This window comes from Urocampus carinirostris, chromosome 1 (genome assembly GCF_059441175.1).
Source record: "Urocampus carinirostris isolate Australia breed hairy pipefish chromosome 1, RoL_Ucar_1.0, whole genome shotgun sequence".
In the NCBI taxonomy this organism is placed as follows: Eukaryota; Metazoa; Chordata; class Actinopteri; order Syngnathiformes; family Syngnathidae; genus Urocampus; species Urocampus carinirostris.
The window spans coordinates 5555993-5572011 of record NC_142349.1 but is presented as its reverse complement, the minus strand read 5'-3'; the positions used below and the strand labels follow the sequence as shown (position 1 = coordinate 5572011).

General features: G+C 37.9%; 1 protein-coding gene across 2 annotated transcripts in view; it reads right to left on the bottom strand.

Moving 5' to 3' along the window:
- Positions 1–1258: 1258 nt before the first annotated feature.
- Positions 1259–16019, bottom strand: part of rnf220a (ring finger protein 220a) — a 231799-nt gene continuing 217038 nt past the window's right edge. The window contains exons 12-15 of one of the 2 annotated variants that reach the window (XM_088347747.1): positions 11687–11798; positions 5439–5633; positions 4958–5032; positions 1259–2596 (exon numbers count right to left, since the gene is read on the bottom strand). In XM_088347747.1, coding sequence (XP_088203873.1) covers positions 2525–2596; positions 4958–5032; positions 5439–5633; positions 11687–11798 — 454 coding nt within the window. In that variant the 3' untranslated portion in view covers positions 1259–2524. The remainder of the gene's footprint in view (positions 2597–4957; positions 5033–5438; positions 5634–11686; positions 11799–16019) is intronic. The other variant, XM_088347666.1, reaches the window with a different exon arrangement.

Below are 16019 nucleotides of genomic sequence, written 5' to 3'. Positions count from 1 at the left end.
AAATATTTACAAAGAAAACGTACTTTTCTGCCTATAAAACAGTACCTGTTTTTTTAACCTGAAAACGGGGAACTCAAAGTAAAAAGTGAAATATACTTGAATCAAATCAAATGTATTTGTAAAGCACTTCTCAGGCAAACAATTGCCACTCAAAATGCTGTATTGAAACATTTAGCATACAACAAGACAGTAAAATCCCCACTAATATAGAGTGTCAGAAATGAATTATTAGTTGCCACTGCACCGAAACGATCAGTTGTGAAATCTTTTCTTGGTTTCCACCACGGGAACCCTAAGCTATCCTGTTCGAAGAGTTTGATGGCGGGCCGGAAGACGACGACCTTCTGCTTGTAGATCCGGGCCGCATGGAGTCTCGGCCATCTGAAGAACACATGCCATCCCTTGCCATCGTGTGGCAGCATTTCTCCTACACATTTTAAGTCCGACTTATTTTGCTCTCCAAAGGTTTGCCTGGAAAATTCATAAAGCATGGTGGTGGGGGTGAATAACACAAGAGGGCAACAGTCCAAAGATTTCCCGAGTTCTACTTCAAATTTGAAAATATTACAAAGAAATGAGAATTTTACACAAAATTACCTAAGAAAAGGTTCAGGCAAACATTTGGATGACCCTTCGGGACAAATGGTCAAATGGGGAAAAGGCTGCTTATTCTGGAAAACAACATACACAAATGATCTAGGGGTCTAAAGAAAGGTAGTACTTGAGGCTGTCTTATACACTATTTAGATTGGATAAATAAGAAACTTACCGTAGTTAAGGTGAAATAATGCTGTTCTAATGTCGCGTAGAAACCCCCCACCTCCTTTTTGAACACTTGCGTGAACAGTAAAACACCCAACCGTAAACACGTGGGGAAACACGGTAAACGCACAATTATGCAGAGCAGGAGCGTATCATATACGTGAAAAGCAAATTTAAGATTTCAAATAAGTCAAATATTAAAACAAAACACTGACTAAAAAAATGTTAATCATCGAGTTGAAGCAGTCGAAAGAGTGAGATGTGATTGGACCCAATTTATTAAATTTACAAACAGATGTTAAAGCGAATGTGCATGACATCATTGAAATCCTTTTAGTTATTTTTTTTTAAATATCTGGAGCAGTTTTGAATCAACGGAATAACAAAAATGGAACACATGCCCTTTAATGATATATTAGGGTTACACAGAAAATACTGTATGCCAAAACAAAAACCCTTGGCATCTGACTGTTCAAGGATTGTGAACAGGACCACAGTTATTTAAGAACATTTTATTCTTTTTTTGAATTTAGACAACAATACAGACGTCACAGAATACAGTTATACAAACACAAAGCACACCACCACCTTGGCCGCTGCTGCCAGATAAGGGGCGAGGTTAAGCTGCGGGTTGTTGCCAGTTCAGTACCGGCCATTCCTCTTTTCCAGAAACTTCCACTACTTGAGCTAGAGAAGTCTGGGACCCTTAGTGACGGCAAAGCGGTGTAACAATGAAGAAAAATGTTTTTTTCTTTTTGAGAAGTGTTCAGGTAAAACTTCAGGATCTGTAATCAGCGTATTTGGTGCAAAAAGCAGCAGCAGCTGAGTTCTATCGCTCTGTTTGCTTGTTTGGCATGAAGAAGTCAATCCATAGAAAAACAATAGGATAATCATCTGTTTTGTAGGTATACACTCAATTAGGTATTTCTGCAGCAGGACACCTAAATCTGACCACCTACTCTTAAGTAGTTTTGACTTTTTTTCTGTACAATGAACAACTTTCAAACCATATTACTGAAAATACAGAGGACTTAGTTGAATTTAGCCTTTTTTTCTACCCACATTCTTCTGACAAAAAAAAAGATCAACTTAAATACTGTATGTATGCATTTGTGTTCTGTGTGTACTTCATATTGTTTAAACTCTAACTCTGTAAACATACACAACAGTAATTACATGTGCTTGGACTGCATCTTAAAAATGGGAATTATCTTTTCTTTAAATAACTGAAAAGAAGACATTTGGTTATCTCGAGTCCACCTCACAGTAGTTGGGTTTCTCAGTTGTTGTGAAACTGGCCTCTTTGAGCGTTGTCTTTCAAAATACAATGAAGGAAAACAAGATTTTCCAATGAATTCAAGAGGAAAGAGTCCCTTAGATAGATCCAGGTTCAGTTTTGGAGGTCGGGTCGCTCCGAATTTGTGACCGGCTTCAGTTCAACTCAAAGTTCTTAGCAGTGCATTTACAGGTGAGTCAGGTGTCTCATAATATCTTTTGAGTCATCACTCAGTATTTCATTACAAAGATTCAATAAAATGGAGGAATGTCCAGTCTCCCCATCTTATCATGGAAAGGTGAGTGAGGGCGGCAACAGACGGTGAGCGCTGCTCATGTCGTTGATTAATTTAAGCCAGCTAGACTTTTTTTCTCTGGCAGTTTTGCACCAACAACCTGGTCCACAGAACTGCTGGGCGGAGGGGAAAAAAATAATCACAACGCAAATGAGATCCACGGTGGCGGCTGACGCATCGAGGTGTGCTTTTCACAAGTAGACACGCCGCAAGTCTCCGGGGGACGTGATGGTGTTGCACTGAGGACACAGCTTCTTGTTCCCCTGCGGAAAACAGTCGAAATGCAGATATTAGTGGATTTGTTACAACACAGTTATACTCGGCCCAAATAACTTTCCGATTGTCTAATGTGTTGTTAAGTTGCTCATCGATATCACAATTTGTCTGCCTGGATTTATATTGGCAGTTTGGTCAGGTCAGTTGATAATGATTGACTTGGTGCTGCAATGTTTGCAATGGCATTGCATTTTATTACTAGTGTATTTTTGATTCAATAATTTACAAGGGCATACATTGATCTTGGAACTAGATTATTTTCTCTGTAAATGCACCTGATCGATCAGTTTAAAATTTACACTTTCTTCCGGGGACCCATTCCCTCGGACCCACATAGATGGTCCGCTTGCCAGGGTCTTACAAAATTCTATGGAAAACACTGAATAAATAAAATCAGTCGAGTAACACTAGTGCATAAAATACCCCATGTATTGTTGGATTTTGAAAGCATCAGTAAAAAATGTTTTGTCTGATTTTGTTAAAGCGGCACAGTGTTTATATTCTAGTTGATTATCATGATTTGTGTATTGCTTGTTTATTTGTGTTAAACTGGGTTCAACAATAAAAACAGAAAATCTCTTTTGAAAAAGTCTTTCCAGGGCACAGTCTGTTAAATATTTAAAATTAAAACCTCTGAAACCTGGGAGGACTGGCAGAAAAAGAGTGTTTCGAAGTCTTTAGTGTGTTGAGGGTGTGGGAAGGAAGTGTGCCAGTCCGGCTTTTTTGCTTAATAAAACAGCAAAGGAGGCAAAAACTAATCGTGCAGCAATAACTTTGATCCTCACACCTTCCCCTTTTTATAGCTGTCCTCAGGCTTTGAGGTAAATATTAAGTCAAGTCATGTTTATTTGTATATCCCCTACTCACGAAAAGTCTCAAAATTGCTGTACAGATAACTATTACAACATCCCCTGATCGAAACCAATATTTCAAACCCGAATTTTGCTTAAAATTTATATAAGATGCACTAGACTATAGGACGCTTGAAATTAAAAACACAGTAAGAGTTGCATCAAAAAAACCCGCAAAATTTATTTCATAGAACATACACTTACGGATTCAATTTTATTTACTGAATATACGGTCTATATGATCCATTCATTACTAAACCGGTGGCGATTGCTATTAAAATCAAAATATACGAATCAAAGTAAGCGAATTTAAGCTTTTTAACAGTGACAACAAACATACTCAAGGAAAGTAACTGACATCCAGATTCCATAAAAGATAGTGTAATGCAGGGGTCTCAAACTCAGATTACTTGGGGGCCCCTGGAGCTAGGGCCTAGGTGAGGTTGGGCCAAATTGAGTTTTACACAACAAAAACTCTGAGAAGAATATCGCAACATTTTCAAATACTAGCATTTTCTCCACAAATTCATCAATAAAAATTCAAGAAAACAACATTTAGAATTCATATGAAAATAAACAAATCAATAATAAATGAATACATAATGTGTGTGGGCTGCACTTAATGGACACTGTATCATTTGACCACTAGATATCAATGTGTCGTGCAACTGAAAACAAATTCTACAAAGCACAAGGAAGAAGACGAACGAGAAGAAAAAAAGAGGACTAAAAAAATCAAAGAAAACGGAAGAAAAGAATAAAGAAGAAAAGATAAAGAAGAAAAGAATACAGAAAAACTGAAAGGGGAAAAACTGAAAATGGAAATAGTGAGAAAACAAGAAAAATGAAAATTAAAAACAAACTAAAGGAAAAACGTAAAAGAAACATGAAAGGAAAAAGAATGTAAAAAGAAAAATAAAAAAACATAAAAAAAAAAAAAAAAAATATATATATATATATATATATATAAAAACGAAAAATATGAAAAAAGTGAGATAAAGCGAAAAAAAAAAAGAAGACAGATTTCTGTTTTTTTGGGGTATCCTGAGAAGCAAGATGTCCCAAAATAATGTAAGCCCCCTTGAGGTGAGTCTATGTAAAATTAACGCACATTTCTCGAAAAATATACTTGTAGATATTATACAGGGATCAGAATGGAGATTTTCATTTTCAGCTGAAATAGCCAGCGTCCAGGAATAAACCGGGGCGTTCTGATCCCTGATTATAGTTTATGTATTCTTTGCCTACTTTCCCAAAACAATATAATTTTTTCCGATTAACATTTTTTTGTACCACTATGAGGCGCTCAATACCACAGATGGTCCTTTCAAACTTTGGTATTAAAATAGGACCCTCAAACTATCATCCCACGGGTCGCATATGACACCCTCCCCCGGCTGCGAGTTTGAGACCGTGATATAATGTAATGTGTATAGTGTAATCAAAAAGCCAAACCTGTATTGATTGTTGACTTGTTTGTGTGCATGAGATACATACCAGAGTCCTGAGCCAGCATTCTTCACAGTGGACATGCCAGCACTGTATGGAGGTGAGTGGCATCGCGTACGAATCCTGCAGAAACAGAGACAAGAAGAAAGTTAAAACTCATTTGCATCTGTCACGAACATTCCCGTGGACAAATAACAGAAGGCCACTGTACTACAAAGACCAAACCCTGACCAAATAGGTGCATCATATCACTGACCATGATGCGACACGACCGAAAGCCACAAAACCATAGAAGCATGGAGGGGATGTGTTTGAGCAGCGACCTCAATGTCATTTAAGCACACACACGCACAATATGACAACATCAGGCAGGCGACAAGCGGCGGACGAGGGCAGGCAGGCTCGAGGAGAAGATGAGGGAGACAGCCATGAATGAATCCAATCTCATTGGTGTCTGTTTGTTTTCCCTCTCAAAAGAGGAAGGAGAAATGAGGAAGGAGGTGGTCAAGAGAGGGCGGGTGTGCCTTACCCTCCGTAGAGGCTGTGGGAGGAGCCTCTTTATGCTGCTGCTGTAGCCACCAATCACAAGGCCCCTGTACAGGTAGTACAAGCCAAGGGGGAGGGACTTAGGCTGCCTCTCTCTGACCTCATTGGTCATAGGGCAGGGCCCTGGCCATGCACCTAGTCTCTTGATTTCCACACCTGACTGGATTGCGGGCTTCCTCTGCGGAAGGGAGGGATGTCGGGGAAGGAAAGGAGGCGAAAGGTGGCGGCATAGAGGCGGCTAGTCGCAATTGCACTCGCATACACGCACAGTGCACTATGAACACAACACCAAAATCTTATTCAGATGATTGCATGTGCACAAAAGAAAGCCAGCCAGTGAGGACACGGCAACGTGGGTTATTCATCAGGTGCATTGCTGAGTTCAAATTGCTTAAAAGTATTCCCTAATATAATTATTTTTCAATTAGGCACAAAACGTGTCGTGTTCCTCCCCAAAATCATACAAATATGTTCCGAAATATTCCACGCGCTGGGGAACTTGAGAAATGTAGTCTCAAATTTGACACACACGGCTTGTTTGCTCTAGAGCTGTGACATATTTGAAGAAACACAACACCTTCAAAACAAGGAATTCCATTACCACAACACATGATGCCAGCTCTGATACGGACAGGGATTGTTGTGAACAGCTATTGCATACGGCTCCTTTCTGCTTGGAGGAAGGCAATTGTGGCTTTTTGTTTTTCGCTATGTGTGTCACTGTTGGCATATTTTTGCTTGTTTTCAGGTTGGCACTCGTTGGCTGCCCACCCTGTGTTGTTTGGTCGGCTAGCCTGGTGTTAGCGCAGATTTTGCATTCTCCATAAAAACTACCAAAACTCCCCTTAAAACACTTTGACTAACACGTAAAGCAATATGACGACTGGCATTCTAGGTTTGTAATACCTCATGATGAAAAAAAAAAAACATTCCGTTTCTCAAAATGCATTATCTTGGGGAATAGTTGGAAAAAAATCCAATTAATTTTATATGCACTATTTCTTCAAATTTTGTGTGTTTAGGAATTTGGGAATACCTTTAAGTATTTTCTATACTATGCATGCTACAACAATGCACAGGCGAGTACAAAGATTTCTGACACTTTAAAATTTGACTTTGCCTCTGCTTTTCACTTTAGGACAGTTGGTGTCAGTAAAAGGTGAGGTGGAATTGCACCATACACTTGAAACAAAGACTGTAGTGGTTGTATTGGGCCAGTATTAGATGTTGTGTGTGCAGGAGGGGGTCACACATAGATGCAAGCACAACACAACTGAGTACATCATATGCGAGGGGGAGTATGGGGCACTTGCAGTTAGATGTTGTTTATGCTCTTTTCACACATACACTCATCTCTGAGCCCTATAAAGATTTTTTTCCCTTGCATTGTCAAGCAAGGCTCAGGACGATCTTGATTCTAAAGGAGGTGGAATGCCACCATGATTGACTGAGAGTCAGCTACATTCCATCCTGTAATAGCAAAATCGCACTGTGCTCGTCTCTAAAATTCACAAAAGTCTTAAACATAACCAGGAAACAGAAATTAGGCTGCTTTGGATGTGAAAATAACCTAGCAATAACCAGAATGATACTGTGATTACTTTGAAGATTTCTCCAAAGTATCTATCTGAGACTGCTTTATTAAAATTTGCTTGGTAAAGGCTGGACATTTGGGAAAATACTTTAATGTGAATGGAAAATGCACCAAATTGTGCACGTCTGTCAATTTGGTTTCACCAATCACGGCAACTAAATTGTTTCAACGATCTGACAGCGTTGAGCCCTAATGCTCTTTTTCAAAGCAGACTAATGGGTAATTCTGCGAAAATAGAATTCATTTATTGCAACATTATTTCGTCCATTGGTTTGTCATAGTTTTAAGTTCTCTTGTTACCCCTGTCTTTGGCGCAACTTACTTTTGACCCTTATAATAATGTAGTATTCGGTGAACAAGTCTCTCACTCTGCTGTGCCAAATATTATTGCTTACTAGATCGCAACACAAGTGAAACAGATATTTTTCTATTACTAATAGCAAAATGAATTTGGGAGGTGGCTAAAGACACTTTTTTCCAGAAACAGTGATGCTCACAACAAAAGCGGGGTGGGTGCCCAATTATTGATTTCATATTGTGGTAAATTTCACTATAGTTAGAATAGAAATGAATTTACTTTTATTGTCATTCTTTGTAACCATGCACACAGAACGAAATGTCGATTCACCTGACCCGTACAGTTAAACTGTAGCGAGCCGATGCAGTCGCAGCCAAACAGGGCGCCGCCATTTTAGACCCAACTGCTGTGTTGGGAGTCATTAGGTGACCAAACCCCCCAATTCCAACCCTTAATGCCGAGCGCCAAGCAGGGAGGCAATGAGTACCAATGTTGTAAGTCTTACATTTGACTCGGCCGAGGCTTGAACCAGCGACCTCCCAGTCTCAAAGCAGGCGCCCTACAATCTAGGCTACCGAGCTATACATTTCAACATAATTTGTGAAGTACAGCATTATTTGTCTGAAAATGTTTGTTTAGAGAAGAGGTTCAACTCTAGTTGTAAAAGCAAAATAGCAATATACAGTACACAATGACAGGTCAACAGGCTACAATCAGGCCTGGTGATGGCAGCCATGTATTTATTTAAAGGTGTATACATATACATATAAGGTTTGTCTAAATAATTTGTCTTTGTGAACATTTAAAATCGGATCATTTTCTTGTTAAGGTTATTACTTTTGAAGGTGTCACTCTCAGGCAATTTTTGCCTTCTGCCACATGGATTGTGTGAGATTGTTACACGAGTCATTCTGTAGAACAATTTTCATGTATTATTTTAAAATTGATGGTACCCCAATTTAAATATTATTTATCCAATGTTTACATTATTAGAGTATATCTAAAGCTTTTTAAGAGACTAAAAAAATCCTGTTTTGGCAATGCCATTAATTAGTTATCCAAATAGGACTTTCTTATAAAACCCATCCTTTAATTTGTATTTTATATATATATATATATATATATATATATATATATATATATACACAGCATTTGTATTATGTGTTGTTTACCAAATTCCATGCGAGCAATGAAAAAAAAAACTGACTGATGACGACAGCATAGGCAGGTGTCCACAGCACACTGAGAGATCAATTATCACGTAGGGCACCCAGCGACCTTTAAGACATGCGAACATCTACAATTGGGCCATTCCAACAAAGACAAGCACAAGATGTGGCCACTGAAATGTTAAATTTATGTTAACAAGCTTGTTGCAACAACTAAAAACAACAAGAAAAATGGTGCCAAAAATTGAGGGCTTTAAAAAAAAGAGTTAAGTTGGATTATGTCAAATATCAATAAACAAGACACAGCATAGCTGAGCAGGTAACCTTTATTATTAATATGAGATTTTGGCTCAATGCTGACCACAAAATGAAGACCTTTTTTACCTGACAGCAAAATTTCATTAACCTCCCAGGGATGAATATCCCTTGTATCGTGATCACAGTCATTCAGGTTTTTTTTTTTTTTTAACAAAGAATAGTGTTTGTAATAAATGGCAGAAGATGTTCTTCAAAAACACATATTTTTCTTTGTTTGGACACAATCATTCGAGTTGAAACCTAGTTTGTAAAAAAACATCGCAGCTATTTCAGTATCCAAAACCGCAAATTCTTCAGATAACTATCGAGATAAAGAACATTTTTAGTTACTCATGCCACAAAGATAATTGACAATCACAATCTGTACTTGGATTCCAATTCCGTGAGCCACCGTCGATGTGACGCTATGTGGGCAGCCAGTGTGTAGGCGGAAGATACCGAGCCCAGTTTTGTTAATTAAATTCCTTACGTGAAGTTAGACAATATATTCTTAAATACTCATTAGGGGTGATTTAATTTTGGGCGATTTTTAAAACTAAATCATTTTTTGTGACATCATATCTGGTGCTTAAGCACACAGGAACGCAATAGGGCTGTCGCGGATAAACATGTCCACCTATTTGCGAATATTTTTCACATTTATGATAACTGTCTTTTTTTCTCTCCACCCCTTTCATGACCACCCTTGACTGAAGTGTCAAAGTAATGACATCAACGCATAGAAACGCGGGTTAGAAGCAAACAACATCGGCTATCTGTTATGGCGGAGCAACATTTAGATCCAAAACCACGTAACACTTCAGTGGCTTTATACTGAGCGACATCGGTAAGCCCCAAAATACCGGAAGCGGTCTGCAGACTTCATTTCAAGAAGGTGCCAGTAAGAGGAGCTAACACACGCTGACAGATTGTATTACACGCTGCATTGCTATAGAAATGCTCCCTTTCAAACGGTTGATAAACCGGCATTCAGAGACATGCTGTCCAAGTTTAAGCAGTACGAACCACCAGGCAAAACAATTTTAAGTTTACAAATATTCTGTGCAATTCTGTTTTAATTATTATTATTATGTATTTCTTTAAAGTTTTAAGATAAACTATGTTTACTTAGGCACGGCAGCTGGACAGTTCAGAGATCAAGAGTTAAAATCCAGCTCCTAGCCTTCCTTTGCGGGGTTTGCATATTCTCCCCGTGTTTTCGCAGGTTTTCTCCGGGCACTCCGGTTTCCACCCACATTCCTAAAACATGCATGTCAGGTTCATTGGCCGTTCAAAATTTTCCCGAGGTGTGAATGAGCGAGTTGTCAGTCTCTGTGTGCTCTGCGACTGGCTGGCAACCAGTTATTATTACCTAACAAGCTGAAATAGTGCACTGTGGCATTCGTTCTAACAAAATTAAGTTAAAATGATTTATTGAATTTTTGACTTGATTTCCTGATCATTACATTGCTCTCCTCTATGAAGGTGTTGAGTGTTATTATCATTAAGCTGATATTATCATAATAGCATTCAAACAAGAACTCTTACAATACCTAAATTAAAAATCCCATTTGAGCATGACATGAATTAAGCATTGTGCAGTTATGTTTAGTTATCATCACTGTCGTACAAATATTTGAAAGCTATTCAAATGAGATTTTAAATATGCAATGCAGAAATCCCCCCTACCAAACACACACACACACACACACACACACACGCACACACACACACACACACACAAAACCAGGCGCACACACACACACACACACAAACACACACTCACACACATACACACAGGCTCGTCATCCAGAACCAGCCCTCCAAATTCATGCTATGTTGGAAGCAGGTCAAGGTGGACTTTACCAATAAATGTTCCTTTTTGAAAAAGACTAAGATGAAATGTAGACACTGAGGTGACTTGCAAAGCCATGCAGCTTTCCGATTGCCATGGCAACACAAACAAAACACCACCACATCACTATAGCCAAACAACTTATTACAACAAGAAATAAACCAACATGGGGAAAATATCAGGGTTTGTAAACCTTTTTTCATGGCCATATTCAAGCACTTTAAAGGCCAACTTTCCAATTTTTCCAGTACCACTAAGAGAGTAAATCCAGTGTAAATCAAGCCATTGCTTTGATGTTTGAGGTGACGGAGTACTGCTTGTAGGAAAAAGAACCAAAACATTTGATACATACCGAGCCAAATATTAAAGCAGCCGCCAAATTGGGCATAAAAAATGATGATTGATTTCATTTGTCTGCTGGTGTCTGTTTTGTTTATGTTGTATCAAATTTTCTAGTTATTTTTGTTACGGACAGCATTCATTGACATCAAATTGAAGAGCACTTGCTTGACTAAGGCCAGATTTCTCCATGTATCAATTCACACTTTCAAATTAACACTTATTTATTTAATAAAATTCACCTATTAACAAAACTGTTCCATATTAAAAGAAGGTACTGGGCCGCACTTGCCCAAGACACACCACAGGAAATGGTGCCCTTATCACCCTACTGGTTAAGGGATCCAAACAAACAAACAAGTATTTAAGACTCTAATGTGCATCATTCAGTTCCATCATTTTCGCTGTCATTTTTTTCTCTCAAAAGCCTCAACATTTTTCTGTTTTTGTTTTGCTGCTATTCTTAGTCCGTTTAGTTTTGAAAGGAGGAACAGTTTTCTTTTAGCTTCGGGTTTTTCTGCATTGCCGTCAGCAGATTTTATGAGGGCCTTAGCATAAGCATTTTGGTGTGAATTAACTGTTTTGATGCACCTTTTCCAATGCACCTGTAGGGGGCGATGACGCTTCACAAGGCAATGCAAAGTGGCACCATTTACAAACAAATTCCAACTATACTCACCATACAAATGAGACACTTGTATCGATCTCCTCTCAGTATCTGCTTCTCCAGCTCTCTGATTCGAGCCTTTAGAGCCTCCATGGTGGTAGCTGTGGACTCATCCTCTGTTACTCTGAAAAAGTGAAACCAGAGAGAAAATGATACATTACGACGAATACTTTGACATAAGGGCGGTTCGACAGAAACAAAAAACAATGCCTCCATTCCTCATGGTGCAGCTATTAACAATTCTTTATCGAGATATTCATTTTCCAAGCTATGAGTGAAGTATTGGCAATTTAATGATGGAGTAAAGCTTTTGACCAAGAATAAGCTACATCTTAAACAGACACAACTATCAGAAATAAGTTACATAAAACATATCATTATAACAAAATGATTGTACTATCTCCCAACAAATGTGAAACTTGAACTTTATATCCTTATATCAGACTTGGTTAAGTCATGTATGGCCACCTTAGAAATGATGACCACAGCCAGCTTCACCGCGCAGAGTGGCCCTTGATAAAGGTGACAGAACTACTCAATGGAGGGGCTGGTCTATGGTAGACCAATCATTTTGAAGTCACACTCCCGCTTCCCACCTATGAAACCAACACGCAAGCTCCAAACTCTTTTACAGCAAGCTGCATTTTGCTGCTCCTGTCCATGAGACCCCCAAAACAGAGTTCCTGGGTGGGGTGGGTAGTAAGTGTGCGGACAGGCCTTTGTTCTCCTTGAAACTCCATGTGCCCACAAACCAAAGTAGGCTGGCGTGCACAGGCCTGGATCAAGATGGCTGACCGGGGTCTTTGGGCTTGGAGTCTGGGCACACCAGAATCTCGAGTCTGCGAGATTCTGTGGTTCTGATTTTAAATATACATATTAGCAATCGTTTTAATCGATAACGCAAGGTTGAACATTTTTAAGTAAAGAACACAGTTTTGTTCTTATAAGCAATAATTACTTTCATTTTTAATTCAACATTTATGGGAAAACATGCTATTTATTTCATTAGTACTATGGTTGCAAATTAAAAATGTTTGTAATTTAGTATATTGTGCAAAAGCACAATGTAATTAGTCCCCACTGGAATGCCTGATTGAAAAAAAATTCTCATTTTGGTTAAGTCTTAAGTTCACTTGAGGGTCATTATCATTTTTTTATTTATTTTTTTTTTTTTTAACTTTTTATTTCTCACAACAATTTTGACAGAGGTTTGATTCCACCATCTTACATCAACACAAAATATATACACTTGACACACTCATAAATAACAGAAGGAACAATAAAGAAGAAAAAATACTATTAATAGAAAAGAAGAATAAATGTTCATACAATACATCCATACAAAAAGAAATATATAAAAAAATAATAAATAAAAATATACACCCAAAAAAAAAAAACCCAAAAAAAAAAAAACATAATAAATAGGGGGAGGTGTTTAGACATCAAGTAAAATTTGTGTGATAGGCTTCCATCTTTTCTCGAATTGGTCAAGTTTCAGTTGAAGTCTTGCAGTGATTTTTTCCATAATGTACATTTGCTTTAATTTGTCTCTCCATTGTTTTATGTTAGGAGGTTGTGGTTTCAGCCAGGACACTGTGATCATTTTCTTTGCTACCAGAAGCATTACCCTTAGTATATATTTCTGTTGACCAGATAGTAATTCTTCTGGCAAAATTCCTATTATGTAAGCCTTTGGGTCCAACCGCAACTCCCAGCCAGTAATTAATTTTATTTCTCTCTGGATACTTCTCCAAAAATTTAATATTACAGGGCAATTCCAGAAAATATGCGTAAAGTCTCCGACCCCCCCACAGTTACGCCAACATAGATTTGAGGTATTTTTATATTTTGAAGTGATAGAGGGTGTATAGAAGAATCGCATTTTTACTTTCCATTCAAACTCCCTCCATGTCGGGCTGTTGGTTATTTTGTGTCCCTCTTTCAATGTTTTTTCCCATTCGTTGTCTTTTATCGCTACATTAGTTTCTTGTTCCCATTTTTCCTTAACTGCCATGTCCTCATTACTGAGATCCATTCTCAGGGCTTTATATAGTTTTGATATAACCCCCTTTATTGATTGTCCTTTTGTATATGATATTAATAATTCCTCTACCTTAGTTGGCTCCTTACATATTTTCCCCCATTCCTCGTGTTTCTGGAGGTAATGCCTTAGTTGCAAATATTTGTAAAAATCATTTCTGGGTAGGTCAAATTCTTGTTGGAGTTGTTCGAATGATTTCATTGCCTGTGCTTCCAATACTTGGGTAATCAACATCAGTCATTTTTGGGCCCATTTTTGAAACCCTACCTCCATAACCCCAGGTTTAAAGTCTGGGTTTTTCGCTATTTTGGTAGCCCTATTCACAGATCTTGATATTTTTAATTTTTTTTGTATTGTTGACCAAGTTTTAATAGTTCCTTTAATCCATTCATTCTGGATTTTTAGTTTCTTCCACCTCGTGACTGATATGTATGGTAACGATTCCACAGGCATATTTGGACAAGATCGCTGCTCCATGTCCACCCATATCGTATCTTTGTCTGTAGTAATCCACAAGATGAGTGCTTTAATTTGAGCTGCCCAATAGTAATATTTAATATTGGGTAGGTCTAGGCCCCCTTTTTCTTTAGGAGCTAACAGGGTTTTGTATTTTATTCTAGGTTTCTTGTTTTGCCAAAGGAATTTTGTTATCAATTTATTTAACATTTTAAATGTGGATGCCGGGATCAGAATTAGAAGGGATTGAAACAGAAATAATAGTCTTGGTAATATGTTCATTCTAATTGTTTCTATCCGTCCGATAAGACTTAAGGGCAAAATTTCCCATTTTTCCAAATCTTTCCTTATTTCTTTTATCAACATTCCATAATTTGCATCAAACAGCTGTGTGGAATGTGGTGTAATGGTCACCCCCAAATATTTAAACCCTTTATTTGTCCATTTAAAATCAAATCTTTCAATCACCTCTGTTGGACATTTTCCTGATATCATCATTGCTATTGATTTGCTCTCATTATTTGAATACCCAGCTACTTCTCCATATATTTTAAGGCTCTCCAACAGTGGTGGTATTGATAACGAAGGTTCCTTCAGCATTACCAACAGGTCGTCTGCAAACAATGATATTTTATGTTCTGTTCCTCCTTCATCAAATATCCCCCTTATTTGCTCATTTTGTCTAATTGATTCTGCGAGTGGTTCTATGCTTATTGCAAACAAAAGTGGGCTTAAACAATCCCCTTGCCGGACTCCTCTTTTGATATAAAAGAAATCTGAACAGTGACCATTTACTCTAAGACGAGATTTAGGGTTTTTATAGATTATTTTCACCCATTCAACAAATATTTGAGGGAAGCCAAAAGCTATAAGTGATTGATGTAAGAAGCTCCATTTCACCCCATCGAAAGCTTTTTGTGCATCCAAGCTCAGTAACATCGAGGGTTGGGTCTTAGATTTTGTGCTCGTAATTATGTTTAGTATCCTCCTAATATTGTTTGCACCCTGCCTTCCCGGAATAAACCCTGTTTGATCATTTCTAATTAATTTCGCTATAAATTTCTGCATTCTTTTTGCCAGTATGCTTGTAAGAATTTTTAGGTCATTACAAAGTAAACTAACTGGTCTATAGCTTTCACACAATATTGGGTCTTTTCCTTCTTTGTGCAAGACTGTTATGATGGCTTCCGACCATGATTTGGGGGGATCTCCTTTTGTTAGAGCATAGTTAAATACTTTATGCAGTACTGGTGTTAATTCTTCCTTAAAGCTTTTGTAGAACACCCCCGGGAATCCATCCGTTCCTGGTGATTTATTTATTTTTATGTTATTCATTGTATCTTGTATTTCCTGTTTTGTAATGGGGCGAATAATTTCTAATGTATCCCCCCCTGTTAGTGTTGGTAAATGTAGTTTTCCTAAAAAGTTTTGTGCCGTGTAGTTATCTAAGTCATTTTCTGAGTCCTTGTATAATTCTTTATAATAATCTGCAAATGCTTCTGCTATACCTAAACATTGTTTAGAGATAGGATGTTTTATTTGTGATATAATTCTATCTGTTTGGGCCTTTTTAAGTTGGAAGGCTAGCAGTCGACTGGCTCTATTGCCCATTTCATAGTATCTCTGGTTCACAAAGCGCAGAGCCCCTTCTGCTTTATTTGTCAAAAGTTCATCTAATTTGCTTCTGGTTGTTTTTAATACCTGTAATCTGGATTCATTTGGTGTTTTTTTATGTTCTTCTTCTAGTTCCTTAATCTTATCCTCCAATTCCTTCTGGTTCTTTAAGCGTGTTTGTTTCAGTCGGGACGATATTTCAATTAATTTCCCCCTTATTACAGCTTTCCCTCC